Below are 18,519 nucleotides of genomic sequence, written 5' to 3' on the forward strand. Positions count from 1 at the left end.
TGTCAATTTTACATCATCGCAGGGAAGTAATGAGTATTTCATTTACTTCCTGAGCATAACAATCAAGGTAGAAAAGAAGTGAAACGCTTTGCTTTGGACATAAATCTGAAGTGAAGTTGAAAGAGGATCAATTTAATTCCATTGGATAATAATTTTTTTAGGATCTCTGGTGGGACAGGCTATGCTAGATACTTTGGGGACACCTAAATTGATAAGATCATTTCCTTCCCAGAAAAATCTTGATAATTGTTTGGATATGCAGACATGTACACAACTGAGGAGTGAGGATATGCTAGTTTGCACTGTAATGGGAACCTGGAAGAGGGAGAAATCAGTTTCAATAAAGAAAGCAGTGAAGTCTTCATGGAAGAAAAGTCTTTATAGAAGGTGCCAGAGGTAGAGAAGTGTGGGAAGAGACAGGGGAAGTGTCCTATAAGTGCATGGCCCACACTGAGAACTTTGCTCCCCAGTTTCCATTTTCCACTCATCCTCATCTACATTAACTAAAGGGCTTGCTTCCAAGATTTTGTTTAAAAAGTGCTGAGAAGTACTGGGGTTTCCCTTAGCCCTCCCCTAAAGCAGCCTTGATCTCGTGTGTACTGGCCGTGAAGGATGTGTTGTGCACTTGTCTCTGCACTGGAATGGAAAGTGGAGATATCAGGGAGCACTGTTTCTCTTCCTTTCTCTTTTAACTATTATATTATGAAATATATGGTAGATATAGATCACATATTATGATGCAAAATAATAAAATGAATGCCTATGAACCTACAATTCCACTAAAGAAATAGAATATTAATAACATCACTGAAGCTTCCCATAGGCCTTTCGTCAATCACATCTTCCTTCTTTTATCCTATATCCCCAGGATATATCATTAGACAACATAGTTTTGCTTGTTTTGAAATTTCCTATAAATGATATATTTATCCTTTTATGACTGTTTTTTCCTCTACTATTATGTTTCTGATAATTTACCATGTTGATTTATTCAACTATTGTTCTTTAATTTTCACTGTTATACATTATTCTATTGCAGGAATATTCTATTATTTACTTATCAGTTTTCCTTGGATGAGCATTTGTTTTATTGTCAGCTTTTTGCCGTTACAGATAGTACAGCCCTGTATCTTTGTATGTGCCTATGGGGCACATGAGCAAGAGCAGAATTGCTGGTCACAAAATTTACCCATCTTCCCCTTTATTTGATAATGCTAAATTATTTTCCAAAGTGATTTTAGCAACTTACACTCCCACCAGTATCATAGATATATACCCATTGCTCCATGTCATCCCCAATATTTGACATTATTGGACGTTTTGATTTTTGCTCATCTGGTTGGTGTGAAATGGTAACTCGTATTGGTTTTAATTTGCATTTCCCTAGTGACTAACTTAAGCATTCTTTCTTATGTCAGTTGGCTATGTGCATTTCCTTTTCCATGAAATGCCTGTTCTTGTGCCCATTTTTCTGTTGAATTTTCTTTTTGTTAGGAATTCTTTGGATATTCTGGACAGTAATCCTTTGTCAGTTTTATATCTACCAAATAGCTTTTCCCAGCTTGAAGCTATTATGAGTCTTTTGATTAACTATATTTCTTAATTTTAATGAAACCTAAATGGTCAGTTCTTTTATTTACAACTTTCATGCTTTTTATTTTGTTCAAGAAATGTGTCGTATCCTAAAGGTCACAAAAATTTTTTTTTTTAATTTTTTTTAAAATTTTATTTATTTATTTATTTTTTCCCCTAAAGCCCCTGTAGATAGCTGCATGCCATAGATGCACATCCTTCCAGTTGCTGTACATGGGACACAGCCTCAGCATGGCTGGAGAAGTGGTGCATGTGTGCGGGCCCAGGATCCGAACCCGGGCCACCAGCAGTGGAGAGCATGCACTTAACCGCTAAGCCACAGGACCGGCCCACAAAAATTTTTTAATAGGTCTTAAAGTTTTGCTTACATGAGGTAGGCATTGGACATTATTTTTTTCCACATGAAAACCAATTATCTCAGCATCTACCCTTCCCACAGTGATCTGCAATATCATCCAGGTCATATACTAAGCTACCATAAATACATGGTTTTTTTCTAGGATTCTCAACTATGGCCCATTTGTATAATTGTCGTTCTTAAATACAAATAATGTATTGCCTTAATTACTGTAGCTTTATAGAAAGTCTTATCTGGTAAAGAAAATTATCTTTCTTTGTTCTTCAAAAATGTCTTGGGTATTTTTGCATTTGCTTTTCCAAATAAATTTTAGAATTAGCTTATCAAAGTCCATAAAAATTCTGGTGAGATTTAAATTAGAATTTCATTAAATATATGAATCGGTTTAGGGAGAATTTACATTTTTATGATATTATTTCCCTATGTTTAAGTATGGTATATCTTTTGACTTATTTAGATCTACTTTAATGTCTTTTGGTAAAGTTTTATGATTTTCTTCATTAAGGCCTTTTACATTTCAAAAAAGATATTCTTAGATACTTTACATTTTTTGTTACTATTATATATGGTTTATTCAAAAATAAATTATCAAACTCCTTGTGGCTGTTGCACAGAAATAGGATGGATATTTTCACATATTAATGTTATATCCAGTGAACTTGCTTAACTTCTAATGCTAATTATTTTCATATTATTTTGGGTTTCTACATAGAGATCCTATAATTATATCGTCTATGATTCATGGCAGTTTGGTTTCTCATATTCCTTTCTTTATATATTTTATTCATGTTTCTATAACTGCATTGGCTAGAGTCTTCAGTACAAAGTTGAATAGAAGTGGTGATAGTGGGTGTCTTTCTCTTGTTTTTCATTTAAAGTAATTACTTCTAATGTTTCACCATTTAGGGTGATTTTTGCATAGATAGCCTTTACTTAGTCAAGGAAGTTTCTTTCCATTTCTTGTTTGCTAAGGGTTGTTTTTTATTATGAATGTTTTATTGTATTACATTCTTTTTCTTCATCTGCTGAGATATTATGATCACAAGACGTTTCTGTTTTGTTCTGTGAAAGTGTTGAATTACATTAACAGACTTTAATGTTCCACTACTTTCACATTCCTGGGATAAACTCAACTTGATTGAGATTGAATTATGTGATTGTCATTTTCTTTGCTCACCATCCCTTGTTGCACTGATATTCCTTCTTGGTTTATTTCCTTTCTTCCTGAAATATATCTTTTAGAATTCCTGTTAGTTAGGATCTATGGACATTAAGACTTCTCAGTTTTTGTTCATTTTTATATGTATTTATTTTTCCTAGAAATGGAAATTGTAGATAGAACTCTTTTTCCAGTCTCTTCCACATTATTAAAGTCATCAGTATGATAGCACTGGATTTGACAGTCAGGGGGCCAGAACTCAAGATCCAGCCTTGCCATTGTTCTGTGACCTTGGGTAAATTCCTTCATGTTTCCAGGATTTAGTATTCTCTCACAAGTTCGGAGTAAAGGCTCTCTAAGGGCCCCTCTAGTCCTCACATTGCGTGAATAGGAACACATGAATGAAGAGTTAGAATAGCAGTGTTAGGATACAGACAGCAAAAGGGGCTCAAGAACATAAAGAGAGTAATTTGAGAAAAACAGAGGACGGGAAGACAAAATTCCATGTTATATGTCCTTCTTTGTCTATGACTTTCTGGCAAGAAGTTATGAATACCCCGAGTCCCAGGGATTTATCTATCATTTGTTTATTCAAAGGTATCTCTTGTGTCTGGCACCTTTAAAAATGGCGGCCTCTCACTGAGTCCATGAACCTGTAGTTCTCAAACCTCTTAGCAGTAGTAGGCTGCGATGTGATGTTGGAGAGATGAAACCCAAGGCCTAAGTGGGAAAGACGAGGGGTACTCTTTTCTGAATTTCATGGAAGGAGTTTCATGTACCTTCTACATGTCACTTCTAGTCAGTCTTAAGGTTTAGTGGACAGACCACCAAACTGGGTATCAGGAGTACTGGGTTCTACTGCAGACAAGTTACTTAGAAAACGGACAAAAAGTGTTTAGTGAATGAATGGTGATCTTGGGTTATTAATTTCTTGCATTCTCAGCATTTTCATCTATAAAATGAGGATAAAATAATTCCATATCACAGGGCTATTAAAAATGGTATAACGAGCAGTGAAAGTTTTCAAAATGCTGTTACACTCTCCCATGTGTCTGAGTCTTCCTTTCCTTTCCTCATAGTTATTTGTATCCATATCTATTAGCTCTACTAGACTAATGACTCCTTGAAAGCAGGAACTATGTCAGATTCATATCTGTATCCCTCAAGGTGCCTCAGAGAGAGCGGATTCTCAGTGTTTGAAAAATATACATAGTACAGATGAATAAAAGGGTGAAAAAATCAGCCCATTGTTGGTTATGAGTGGAGTACCCCCACCCCCACACCTAGGGACTCATTTACTTAGATCCAGCTTTAAAAGGGAAAAATTCTTTACTTGCAAGGTTAAGACACAGAGTAATCAAGTAATTTTGGAACACAGCCACCCTTAAGATCTTCTGTGCTAACAGTGGAGAAGAGTGGGTGCCTTCATGTTCTTGTTGGCATCATATTTGCTTCAAGAGATATTCCCTTTCTCAGAAGACCATATGGAAAGCAAATGATGTACAAAATGAATCACAGTAAAAGGGGTCAGAAGAAAAGGAAACAGAGATTATGCAACTCAAAAAGAATTCCACACAAAGACAAGTAAAGGTACTAAGTTTATTGGATTTCTAAATATAATAAAGTAGTTGCAGTTCTTTTACAGAAAAGAAGGAATATGATTTTCATATTTATTGGAAAAACATAATTGATAGAAAAAGTGATAGAAGGTAAATAGAAACATGTAATATAGTTAGATAATGCATAAATACAAAAGAAAATACCCAAATCACTTGCTTATAACAGCTTTTATTCTCTTATTTTCTTAAGGAGCCATGTGGGCTATTTTGGATACGTCAGTGATGGTTAGTGATGTAGTGGAGAAATGTAATTCGCTAAGAATAAAATAAGAAAGAGACACCTATATTTTTACGAATATCCTGGCTCTGTCAGTATCACATGTATGAAAAAAGGCATATTCCTGATATGTTTTTGCATGGCTTTCCCTAAGTCAGGGAATGTTATTCAGACTAGCAGCTGATCATGGTGTGGCTATGATTGTACTTGGTGGGAAGTTCTTGCTCTTAGTAAGCACATTCAGCATAGAAGAACCTGGCTGTTCCCTGTCTCCCCCTTCTCCTTGATCTATCCACTTGTAAATATCATTTAACGTTTACATAGTCATGTAAACTCTACCTCTCATAGCCATGATCATCAGATTGAAACCTGGAGCAAAGCCATGTTATCTCTCCCCCAATCCATCTTGCTTCCAAGGAGGAAATCCTCTGTATCCCAATGCTCCTTCTGAGATTGCACAGAGATTTTTGAACTCTTACCTAGCACTAAAATTTGATTCCCTAAAAGATGGAAAATGACTAGTGTTGAAATTGAATAAGGCAAAACCAGAAAAAGAACATCAATAGGAACAGTGGATAATTTTAGTGAAGAGTATCACTCTTTCTCCAAGGAGACAACTGGTCTCATAAAATGACGACAACTAAAGTCGGGTGGTCCACACTCTTGAAATCATGAAATAATAATCTGTTCCACCTCATCCCTAGTTTATGTAGTGGAGCTCCTTATATGGAAGGCAGAATGGTGGCTGACCGCAATGGCATGGAAACCATCTTCCATAGATTAGCCCCCTTTACTTCCATTTGGTGCAACTGGGTGGGGTAGGAGACAACTTTGTGACCAAGAGAACATCAAGAGCTTCTTTGGAGAAAGGATAACTATAGGTTCTTGCTTTCCCAAAGCGGAGGCATATTCAAGTGGATATGGAGCCAACTGACTTAGAAGAAAAGAGAACGAATTGGCAAGTGTAATTTGCCAGCTGGTTGAGTCAGACGACACATTGAGAAAGATCTTTTTTGGAAGCATGTCCTCCCTTCAACCCTTTTCCTAAAATCATGCACTGTCTACCTCGTCCTATTTACTGGACCCTCTCCTATTGCCACACTTGGGTAAGAATCCCTCTTTCTAGGCTGTGCTGCTGCTCCAGCAACAATATCTACAGTTATAATGTCAGTGACAGAGCTATTAAAACAAAAGCCATTAAATAATATGTGCCACTTGTTAGGAGTCAAAGTAAAGATGCTCTAAGGATCTGGCAAGGACATTTGGCCCCCTGAGCCTCTAATCCTCACAGCCAAGACTTCTCTTCAGTTTTCACTGATGTTAGCTTGAGAGATAAAAGAAGTGGAAATGTGCTGACATTCTAAAGCCACCAATGTTCAGTTTATAAAACATACTTATGACACATAACCTAATACAGACTCTGGCTCTATTAATTCTCTTAAACAATCTTTTTCCTGACTAAATGTTCCAATTCCATAAAGCATATATTCCCTTGAAGCAGAGGACAGGAAACCTCAGCAATATGCCACCATCCAGTAGGATATAAATATAAAGTGGCCGTATCAGCAAGGAATGCTCAGGAAACGTGTTTGCAGCCTGTTTCACGGTGCCACTCGAGAGGGGATATTGGAAATGAGTGACTTTCTTCCATTTGGCAAAGGTTTCCTTATCTCAGCACCTACTCCTTTCCATGCTATGTTTTTGAAGGCTGCACAGTATGACTCTGGGTACCGTGTGTACATACATATGTAGGAATAACGTTTATGTTTCTCAGAATAGGCACTTTTTGAAGGCAGTAAATCTAAAAGTAAAGTTAATAGAGACTATATTTAGTGCTCATCTTCTCACTTTGCTGATGTGTATGCTGAAGAGAAGATCACAGATTTGAGTCAGTCTCGCAAAGAGGCCGGAGTCGGCAAATGGCTATATTCAGAACTGGGGAAGTCTTGCCAACTCGAGTGTAGCTGTTAAAAAGGCAGACTTGGAGAAGGTGCAATCGTTTTTCTCAAAGGTGACGGCACAGAAGGAGAAAAGCCTGTGACAAAGCCATGAAATAAAAGCTCGTGTGTGTGGCTCAGAGAAAATTACTATCCTCAGGCTCTGCATCTTCACGTCACATCTACATCGTGGCACCAATTCGCTACTCAGAAAGTTCTTTACCTTCCTTTTTTTGGTGTATCTGATAATTGCACATATTCCCAGTAGAGAAAGAGAGAGCCCCAAATCTGTTAAACTAATGATAAAGGTGAAGTTTAAAAGACAAAACAAAAAAACGAAGTAATTCATTGCATAGATCACGTGGGAAATGTTCAACGCAATATCAGCTGTGAAAGTTTTGCATCTAAGTTTAAATTTTTGCTTAAGGCACATTCAATCACATGATAATTTTATTCATGCTAAAGAATCAGACAATCAAGTGTCATTTCAATTCTATTTGCTCTTTGATATGTTTCCTGAAAAGGAATGAGGGCATAATTCAGATTTTTAGGGGGGAATTATTGTGACTTTGTTTAATAAGGAAACAATTTTTGGATAATTTGCTCATCAGCTTTCCCAAGAGAATAAATGGGTAGTAAAAGGAAGAAAGTCATTTAAAAGTGATTTTGCAACTACTTCATTATACAAGATTGGTGATTAAGATTTAGTTTCCAGGTTCCTAACTCTCGTTCATCAAGGATACACCTCAGTTCAGACATTTCAGTTGAGTTAAAAGACTGGAATGGTCTATACCAGTTTCAATTTGCTACCCAGTGCGGGAGGTCTAAGGCACTTTATACTTTTTTGGCAATTTCACCCTTATATGTTGATGTACTTGACATTCATCTAAAAACTAAGCAGGAGGTATACAGGGTTAGTAAAATGCAGACACTGCCCAAATATCAACTCGCCTTTTACTATCTGCAAGTTAAAATATGAGGCCATTCCTATTGTTGGTATTTAAATAATAAAAATTCCCTTTCCTCTCAAAGTCTGTGTTTGAAGGAATGGAACACATTGGCAGATACATCATAGCCTGGCTGAGCGATTCTCCTACTTCTGGTTTATAATTACTAAATAATCATCAACTGTCACCCAAAGAGAAAGAGAGATGAGAAGGAACTGGATTTTTTTCCCCTTTGTACTTAAGTCTCTCAAGAAAGAAAAGGAAAAATATACCCAGGAAAAGCTAGCTCTCTTCATTTCACATTTTTTAAACTAGTTCAGAAATGGAGTGAAATAATTTGTGAGGAAAGACATTCAGAGTTAATATTTACTCCCTCATCATGGAGGAAATGGAGTCAAGAAAGCAACTCATATTCTTATGCCTCAGCATGAAGCAAAGCAGCCACTGTACACAGTGGTGACAAAATGCAGCAATAATAATGGCCCAAGAATAGTTCTTTACCCTTTTCCCCACAGATAGAACTATAAAGAGAGAAGCAAGCAGGAGAGATAAATACTTTAGTTTCCACCCCCACCTCAAATTGCTTTGGCATATTTTAAGAGAGAAATGGATCCACACGAAATTTAAATAGCTTTTTCTTTTCCTTTTTGGCAGCCACAAAAATGGGTCAGGTCTAGGAATTATTAGTTTCTTGGCCTGAAAAACCCAAGTGTTTTAAAATAAGATTTCTTTTTTGAAGGATCAGCTTTCTTGGAAGATGTTTGTGTGAGTATGTGTGAGCGTGTGTGGGCATGTGTGCATGCACGTGCACGGGTGTGTGTTTCAAATATAAATACAACCCAATTGTATTTTCCCTAACTACAGGGGACTATATTGTATAGAATGGAGGAGGAAAAATTTTTATTAATAATTTTCTTTACTCTTATAAAGATAAATCAGGGTTTCTGGCTTCCTTTTTTTTTAAAGGGCTGCTTTTTCATATTTACTGCCTCACTGTCTTTTATTCTTTCTAATAAGATGTTACAAGTTCCACCCAAGTGAGTCTCTCCTCAGCTGTACTCATCTAGATAATTCTGAAAAGTTCTCAAAATGCTTCTTCTATTAATCCACTTCTGGGTGGGGGTACTCCATCTATTCTACAAGAATCGTCTTCTACTCCATCAGCCATAACATTTATCAAACCTCATAGGAAGATGAGGCACCTTTCCAGTCTCTGAATGTTGCCATCTTAGCCAAGATTACTACTCCGCTGGCACCTTCTGTGTTTCCCAGGTGTAAAGATGGGAAAGGGGTGGGAGGCCATTTGTTATTTAACTTGGCCCTCATTAATCCCAGAGAATAAGCAGATGGATGATGAGACCGGCTTGATGGATGGCAGACTCTAGGGAGGGAAAATGCTTAGAAAGCTTATTAGTTAAGATCATTTCAAAGGTCTCCTGCAGTAGACTGAACTCAGATGAAGAAAGAATATTTTTCAATCAGTTCAGATTTTAACTTAAAGCAAACAACTATAATGAGAAATGAGAGGAAATAAAAATCCAAGAGTACACATCAAAAGGCACAGCTTCCTGAGGGACACAACTCAAGAGAAGGAATGCCCAGTTGTTGAACTGCCATGTAGAGCAGCTTCTGAATATACACGAGGCTTCCAAATAAGTATCCTAGAAACAACACAGTGACAGGCATACTCCCTGATAGGCATAAACAAATCACAAAACTACAACAGCCCGGGGAGCCCAGTCTAGCCCATGGCAAAGACCAGAACTGCAATCAGTCCCATGGCATTCGTTTACGGATGTTTCAAGGTCATGGATTGGTTGTTGGTTCAGAAAAGCCTGATGCAGTGACATACACTTGGTGAGCCTCAATTAATGTAAACTGAGAGAGAATACTATGCATTGTTTACTGATAGCCGTTTCTGCCTCTGTGGGGCATAAATCGTAGCCCACAGGAGAGATACTTGCTTTAAGCCTCAAGTCACCTCCGCACTCCACTGCATTCTAAGTGATATGATCTCAGTTGATATTCTGAACCTCACAGTTCCAGAGAGTTTTTCAGTTAATGTAAGTAAACCAAGTGTCTCTGGGGAAATTTGCTGCAGTGTGCTTCAATGCCACAGTTGTTTGTTCTTAGTGGTGGCCTTTCCCCACCGACCTCATCACTGTGCTGATCAGACAGAATACCTAGTAGTTTCCCAGAAGAGGACACAGAAGATGCATGCAAGCTCTAACTGATCTCAAACACCACAGTACACACATGGATTTGTCGCCTGTTTGCTAAATGGTCTATGCAAATTTCCCCGGATGCCTTTGAATAGGGGACACTTTAGTCTGTGAGAAGCATACATTGTGCTCCGAGGTATTTTGTGCCCTGAGAGTGGCCACTGGAGAGAGAGCACTGGAGACCTGGGTACATCCCCAAATCTGCCACTTAACAGCTGTCTTGCTTTTGGCAAGTCACTTAAAGACTTTTGTTTAATGTGAGGAAGAACTTTCGTAGAAAGAGCTGCCCCAGTGGTAGAATGGACTGCTGTGCACAGTACTACCTATTGGCCAGGTCTAAGCTGTGGGATGGTGACTTGTCAGCAAAATAACAGAGGAGATTCAGATCCTTAAAGGGCCCATGATTCTATGTTTGTCTAGGAAGAGCACTGGTGTGTGGGGTCAGCTGTAACTCTACACTGGTGTAGAACACAAGATGATATAGTGACACTTGTCTCATTCTTGGTATATCATTCTACTCCTGGGGTTGAGAACTGAATTAGAAGCTACATTCAGTGCCAAGCTGATGCATTTGTGGGTTGTTTAATAAAGCTTCTATTTGGGTAAATTAGTTAAATATCTATCCGAGTGACATGAATAAGGTTTTCTCTTGACCCTAAGTAGATGGATCTTGGAAAAATTAATGAAGACATACAGTAAGAAAGGATTAAGGAAAGCATCTTACAGTGCTAAGGAATTAGCTGTAGGGTTTCTTCCTCTCTCTAGTATATCTAACTTTTTGCTTGTAGAATATTAATTTTTGTTTATAACAATGGCTGGAAATAGAGATACTTATTAGTGTGGTAAGATACTGCTGTAAATTAAATAACAATCAGAAAAACAGAGCAAAGATTTTAGTAATTTTTTTTAACTTCAAGGAGGAAATGTCAATGAATTTAATAAAAATGCATCTTCCACACAACTTTCCACAAAATAAGCCACATGCATGTTGGATAACTAAAGTAGAGTCTACAATTTTTTGTACAAGGACCAGGAGAGTAACATAGAAAAAGGAATAAGTATCTTTCCTTTCTATATTGAAGGAAAAATATGCCATTTTATATTTATTTCTCTTTAAACTTAATAAGATAAAGTTAGTTTTCTGTGCTTGCAACTAAAAAAGAGAAGACTGGTACAAATCAATTATAGTATAGTTATTTAGGCAAGACATTACAGAAAGTGGATGACTGAATTTGGGCAAGAGAACCACAGCCCAAAAAATCTCCTCCTTACTGTGCTTACCAGGTTAAGTCCATTGGAAAGGGATAGAACATTGGAAGTGTGAAATAAAAACCTCCAACCTTCAGAGAGGCTTAGGGTGTAGTGCAGCTTGCCTAAGAATACGTCAGAATATGTATCACCATCTGGTGGAAAGATAATGAGCTATGCCCCTCTCTCAGAGGGGATGAAATGACATGATAAGTTCTGGTGTAGTTATGGCCATGTCATGGGGCCTAGCAGCAGCTCTTATTATACTCTCTTCTGACAAGGGAAAAATATATCATTATCCATGTGATTTTTAAACACTTCATAAACTTGGAAATATAAATATTTTACTGGTTTAAACAACTACAATTTTTGATCCCTAAAACCCCTATGAAAATTCTCAGAGTTACACTACATAAGAACTCCCCTGCCGTTGTTTTCATTGTAGACTGCCCCTTCTCTCAAATTCCTCCTTCCCCTCCTGAATCCCACTCTTCTTGGATACAGGTTAAAAAAAACTGTCTGAATATCAAAACCACGAACTCACTGAGATGATCATTAATTCTTGGCAAATTCATTTCTGTATTGAATTAAGTATATATCAGTAAGTATGTTTTACTTTCCTCATATGTGATCCTCCCAAAAAGGAAAGTCAATGTCAACCCCGTGAAAACTTATAGAAAATGGAAGTGAGAAAAGAAACCAAAAATGGAAATATATTCCTAGAATTATAAGTGTTTTTCAAACAAACTTAAAAAAAAAAGGACACAGAGGGCATATTTTTATCAGTATTAGCCACAGTTCAAAAGAATCTTCAGACCCAAATTTTAATAAAATGCTTTACTGAGAGATTTGTTCTTCTCAGGTTGCTTTTTATAAACAGACTAGAAGCCTGTAACCGGTTCTCCAGGAAAAATCTTAGTGCTGATCTAGCCCTTGTAAAATACTGTGATTCAAGTATTAGGATTTAATATTATTGTCATGGGCAAAATGCTACTATGTGTAAAAATTTTGGAAGGATAACAGTTTTCTTCTGCCATAAGGAAAATGATCAAGTTTCATTGGAATAAAATAAGATGCCACCACTTATGATTGTTTTGTTGGTCAAACTGCCTTGGATTTAAAAAAAAAATCTTAACCTAGTCTTAGAAAGATCACTTTGCATATAGCTGAGAAAAGTAGGACAGTCATAAATGAATTTGCCAAGAACTCTATAATCTGAGTCCCTGATGTAAACTCATTAAAATAAAACTGAAAGACTCTATTATCTCATCTCACTTTATGAATAAACACAATCTGGAAAATAGGCCCTTTTAAAGGAAGGATTTATGAATGCTGCATATATTTTGCAGTAGCTTTCTTGTGTTAATATGATCATAATTCCATAAGGATCATAATGCATTGATTTAATTTATTTATGAAAACTCCAAGCAGGATAGCACTAATAGGTAGGATGGAAAGAAGGAATGAAGGGAGAGAGGAAAGAAAGTAAGAAGGAGGGAGAAAAGGAGGGAAAGAGAGAGGAAGAATTCTCACCTAGTCACGAAGAAGCTTTAATCAGATCATTTTTTTAAAGGTTTGAATAGTATGCTAATCAAACAACAGCCTCATGAGAAGAGTTATCTGTCAAGTAAATAACTTGATCTGAAGTGTTCATGGTTGCACCATAATAGTGAATCAGAACCAGGATTCTCAACTTGTTCTGTCCACTATTAAATTAAAAAAACAGACAAACCAAAGAACTATGGCAATTAAAAGTGGATACGCTGAATGAGTGTTAAAGGCTCAAGTTGAAGTCTCTGTCTTCATTATCTGACTAAAACCAGAGAAAGACCAAACATAACCACCACCAACATTCAATACGTCACCTTGCGGCATAAGAATGTTTTCATAATTTAGGAATCCATACGGTACTTTCAAGAGACTGGGAGAAAAGTAATGCTATTAGAATAGATTAAGATGAAGAGTTCAGACTTCTCTGGATTTTGTTTGACTTTTTTGATGAGTATATCTTTGAGACTTGGGGAGTGTTATTTATGTTATAGACTCTTCAGTGGAGTATTCATAGTAGTGTAAAGATTCTTTAAAAATAAGGCACAAATATACTGCTCTCTGATTGTTTCCCATGAAAGTGCACCAAAAGAGCTATCTCAGGAAATGGACTTGAGGCACATTTTGCAGAGGTATATCTTTTTCAGCCTACTGGCTTCCTACAGATGGCTAAAGCAGGGTATGGAACATGCTGTCATATTTCATTCATAACACACATGTACTGTAGCTCTAGGCAACAGATGGACAATCGCTTGTTTAAACTACAAATGTGAAATACTAAGGTAGAATAGCAATATTTCTAGAAATGTATATGGAAAAAACAGCCTTTCTAAGCCAAGAGGAATGGTGAGAGGCTGTGAGGTTACATCAGTGTTTCCCTGATCTCCCTAGCAGCTGCCATAATTTCCCCAACACCCTTCAAAACTTGATAATGGAGGGATCAGGGGGCAGCCGACACAGATTTGACAAGAGAAGCCCAAACCATATCAAATAGAAATAACACTGTTATTCTCGGCTGGTTCACATTAATAGGATTTTTACTAACTAGGAAAACTGTCGGTAGTTGTGTTTTCAGAATCCTGTCTATATTCCATAAACCCTCTCCTACAGCCCCATGGTAAAAGTGCTCTCTTTCTTCCTCTGGACCCAGATATAAAATAACTTGTTTAAATGTAGTTAGAGTTTTATATATTTTAAACATCATCATAAACATCTTTGCAGAATCTTTCACCGTGAGAAAACAATTATAGTGTTGATAACTCTACTGCATTAACCAGCATACACTCAATGAAGTCATTTTGATCAGAGAAGTTGCTCCTACCGAAACAATTTGTTAATGATGGGAAAAAGAACCCACATCTTTGAGCTGCAGAGATATCCAGCATCTCAAAGCCTTGATGCCTTATGTTGGGACACGTGACTTATTTTTGAGTTTTAAAGGCAATTTTTTTTTGCAGATGAGACTCTACATTGGGTCAGCATGAGCTGGGGATCCAAGCAATAAAGAAATCTGGTTTTGAAATGGTCTGCAAAGCCCATGACATAGTGGGTTTTTTTCCCCCTTTTCCATGTCTCTCATGTTACATAAAATTACCAAATATATGTGTTCTTGACATTTTTTTAAACCAGTATATTTTTACAAACTTTCTCTTATAGATTCTATAATTATTTCTATTATTTATATGAATTTAAATGATAACAATCAAGACAATACATCAAAAAACAATAGAATTATAACCGTTAAGGTAATATGATCTTTATATCTCTGTTATAGGCAAAATTTCATGTAACTAAAACAGTAAAGAGTGATTTGGCATTGTTTAAACCAAATGATTAATAGAAAAGACAAGAAAGAAATATAAATCATATATTTAAGAAATTTTGGAATAAAATATTGTAGGATCCTTTCCTTATTATACCGTGTGAAAGAAAAAAATCTAAATCTAAATACTTCTGCATATGTATGTGTGCACATTCATTATTATAAAAGTATAATAAGTCTATATTAAAAAGAGATTTACTTTAAAAATCTTTGGTAGAGATACTCTGAGGTTATGTGATAAAAATGCACTATAAAGATTGTAAGCAAGCAGGATTCTGGCAATGCCACAGTGATGGGTCTGTGACAGCATTTTCTTATAACTTTTTTTTTTGGTATGTAAACATTCAGTTACATAAGGACTTAAATGTAACAAACAAGTAGAATGTTATTGCATTTTATAGTATAAATATTTCATAAATGCTTCCTCTTTCTGCAAAATTTATAATAATATGACTGCACTTCAACAGATAAAATCCATCTCTCAATAAATTGGGCTTTTGGCCTCAAGACAATTTCTCCCAAATATTTCATAGAAAACAAGTTACTGAAGCAATTTAAGCAGATTATATTATCACCCCAATTGTCTAATAGTCAGTGCTCTTGAAAGTCATCAGCATGGTCTGGCCTTTAATTTGGAAGACAGAAATTCAGCAATACAGTTGCTATTGTATCCTAAAATTCACATGCTGCCCAGAGTGAATCCCACTGTGTTTCACATTATGAGAAACCTAAGATCAAGGATTAGAGCAGCAAGGTCAGGGAACGACAGTGGTGGAAGGAAACTCTGAAAACCTATAACTTTGGTGGCTCTAAAACAAAATTGTTAGGTGACCAAAGCAACTGAGCCACAAATTAACTTAGATGAGCTGTAGTGACCACAGGCTTAAGAATTTCTTATTGAAAAAAAAAAATTGCACCACTTTTACGATTATTCCTACAAAAGTAAAATAAGTTGAATCGGAATTCCTGAGGCATGGGTCGCAATTCAAAACATGCACTTGTAATTTTTCATTTCTGTTCTGAGTCTTAAAATTAAAAATTAAAACAAAAAGTCAGACTGGAAAACTGACTTTATCATTTTATAATCATGAAAAAGACATTTGTGGTTCAGGGAAGGGTACAAAAGGGAATGTAACTATATTTGTTATATTTGATTTCTTAAACTGGGTTTTAGGTATACAGGGATTCATTATATTATTATTTATACTTTTCTGTATATTTAAAATACCTCATAATTTAAAAAGTATATACTTGTGGAAGACTTGAAGAAAGGTTTAAGAAATCTCATCCAAAATAATTAGTTTACAAAACGGCAACCTGCCATTACTGAGATAGGTGTCTCTCCTCAAAAGAAACATGTTTGAGCCTAAGGAAGGATGGGTCTGCAGTTGGCAGGCAAGCGTTCCACTGCCCAATAAGAGTCTGAATAAAGATTCCAGGCAGAAACTCTGCATATTTTTAGCTCAGAAAGGCAATTTTTTTCAGTGATTGTTTTTGAAAGTGTGGTGTAAATGTCACATCGATGATATGAAAATGTCTCCTGCAATATGTAATTTGAATTGCAGAAGGATTATGAGAATAATGAAACTGTGGTTTTATAATCTTTTCAAGTTTTCCTGTCTTTTTAAAGTAAATTAAACAAAGCTACACAATTTTATTTTGCATGCCCCAATTTGCGATCGTCAGGCATAAAGGACCTGGGCCTAACGAAAAAAAAGAATTTGATCTGTTCTTTACAGCTATTTCCTCTAGAGAAGTAGTCAACTTTGGTAGTTGTGTTGGATATTAGAAAAACATGGCAATATTTCTGAGCTGAAAGCAGGACAGTATTGGAAATATTATATTCTAGACAAAATCAAGTCTGTCTGGATTATTATGTCCAGAGAGAACGGAAAAGGAAAATCTTAAGATAATATTGTGGGATAATAATGGGCTTTTCAAACATAGCCCCAAAATGCTTTTTCCAGCATGTTTCACCTGTAATTTGTTTAGAAAAAGATTGAACTTTGGATCTCTCACCAATACCTGTCTTCAAATGAGCCCTGACCACTGGTCACTATAGATTTTGTATTTGGACGGTCATAAATTAAATTGGGGCTTGTTTTAACCTATGTAGCTTACAGCTTAAATTTTTTATAGCTTAACATATAAATTGTGCATTTCTTTTTCCCAAGGGACATTTCAATTTAGAGCAACAGAAAGATATACTTTTCAAAACACAGAAAAAGAATGGCTATTCTTTTATGATCACAGGCAGCATGGAAGTGATAGGTTGGAGCCTTCAGGCCTAAAAGCACCTGTGAGTTGGCAGACTCACCCAGGAAAAACTGTGTGATAGCAAATACCACACTAAAAAAAGCCACTCAACCAGATGAAAAGTGAGACAAACATAGGGATTAAAAGTTACAGGAATGCAGAAGTGAATGGGATGGAGCATAATCCGTGCAAAAATGTGGAATTCCTTGGGAACAAAGGCCCATCAAGGTCCTACATGATTAAATGTGAAATGTGTACTTGGTAAGAACTTAAAAAAAAATCTCATAATCTATGTGTTTCTAAAGAAAGGTTAATAGTAGATGAAGAACAGAGACCATCCCATAGCTTGATAGCCTTTCCTCTATTTTCCTATTTCTTTTCTTCTCTTTTTCTTGTGTTTCATTCTTCTCCACACCAGCAGCTAACCAGCTACAACAGGCGAGTGAATTTAAAGGTCGGTGCTGGCCTTGGCGGTCAGCACTCGGATGCGGGCGGAGTTGCAGGCCTTGCAGAGGATGTGTCCATCCAAAGGGTAGCAGCCTTGGTTATCTCCTTCAGACAGGAGACCACCACAATCCTGGAAGAATGAAGACAGAGGGAAAGGATGTCAGTGAAAATGTCAACTATGTGCATGAAGACTGAATTCCTTAACTTTCCATTCAAGCCCTCCAGGAGGTGCCACTTACTACCTTTCCTCTTCATATACCACCTGCCCCCTCCATTCCTTCCCCAGGATATAACATAGTAGGTCTTGAATTAAACTGAATTAGAGATTAGGGGCATAAATACAAACAGGGTGAAATGACCCAGCTAAGGTCACTTAATAGGAAATAGAGGCACAGGAAGAGCCCAAGTTTCTAGGCTCCAAGTAGCAATTTTGCCTCCTCACTCAACAACAACAACAGCAAGAACAAGGGAAACTAAAACAAGAATAGATCCCTAACCACTAATTCATCTTTACCCTTTATTGTTAGTTTAAGGATCTCTCAAAGGGAATACACAGGTGCAGGAATGGAATTTCTCGGTAAAAGCTAAGCAGAAAGAAGGGCCACCGGTGGGCTCTGCATACTTACTCCAACTGTAGTAGGAAAATAAAATCCTAAGGTTTGTGGGGAGTAATGATTTGTACTTCCTAAAGGAGATACCTCAGTGTAGAGGAATGAGTGCTGGACTGGGAGACAGGGCCTCTGGGCACCTCCCTTGGTTCTGCCACTGCCTCTGTCACTGCAGGCAGGGCTGTTGTCACTCTGAAAATAATTCCTGCATTTCCTACCTTACCAAGATGTTGGGAGGATCAAAGAGGATAATGGATGTGAACATACTTTAAAAAAATGCAAAGAGCTACATAACTGTAAAAGATTATCCTTCCGTTGATAGCATCTCTGAGAGGCCATTTTGGGAAGTGTAATATAACAGTAAAATGCTGGCCCTTACCTTTGGAGAAAATAGAAATTTCTTTGAAAAAGAAAAATATACTACTTCATCTAGTGGTGTGTGCCCTTGCTAACTTCAGTAGAAACTCTTTTTTTAAAAGGCCACGACTGCTGCACGTCTCACCTCTGCTGTCTACCATGACAGCAAGGAGGTCATTGG

At 36.8% G+C, this 18,519-nt stretch overlaps 1 protein-coding gene across 9 annotated transcripts in view; it reads right to left on the minus strand.

The window, feature by feature from the left end:
* Positions 1 to 4,695: 4,695 nt before the first annotated feature.
* LPP (LIM domain containing preferred translocation partner in lipoma) overlaps positions 4,696 to 18,519 on the minus strand; it is a 665,849-nt gene continuing 652,025 nt past the window's right edge. For all 9 annotated transcript variants that reach the window (XM_087439870.1, XM_087439863.1, XM_087439871.1 and 6 more), the window contains one exon: positions 4,696 to 17,503. In XM_087439870.1, the coding sequence (XP_087295996.1) occupies positions 17,375 to 17,503 (129 nt within the window). In that variant the 3' untranslated portion in view covers positions 4,696 to 17,374. The remainder of the gene's footprint in view (positions 17,504 to 18,519) is intronic.

The sequence above is a fragment of the Ceratotherium simum genome, chromosome 15 (assembly GCF_057802395.1).
Source record: "Ceratotherium simum simum isolate JZ-2026a chromosome 15, ASM5780239v1, whole genome shotgun sequence".
Taxonomy (NCBI): Eukaryota; Metazoa; Chordata; class Mammalia; order Perissodactyla; family Rhinocerotidae; genus Ceratotherium; species Ceratotherium simum.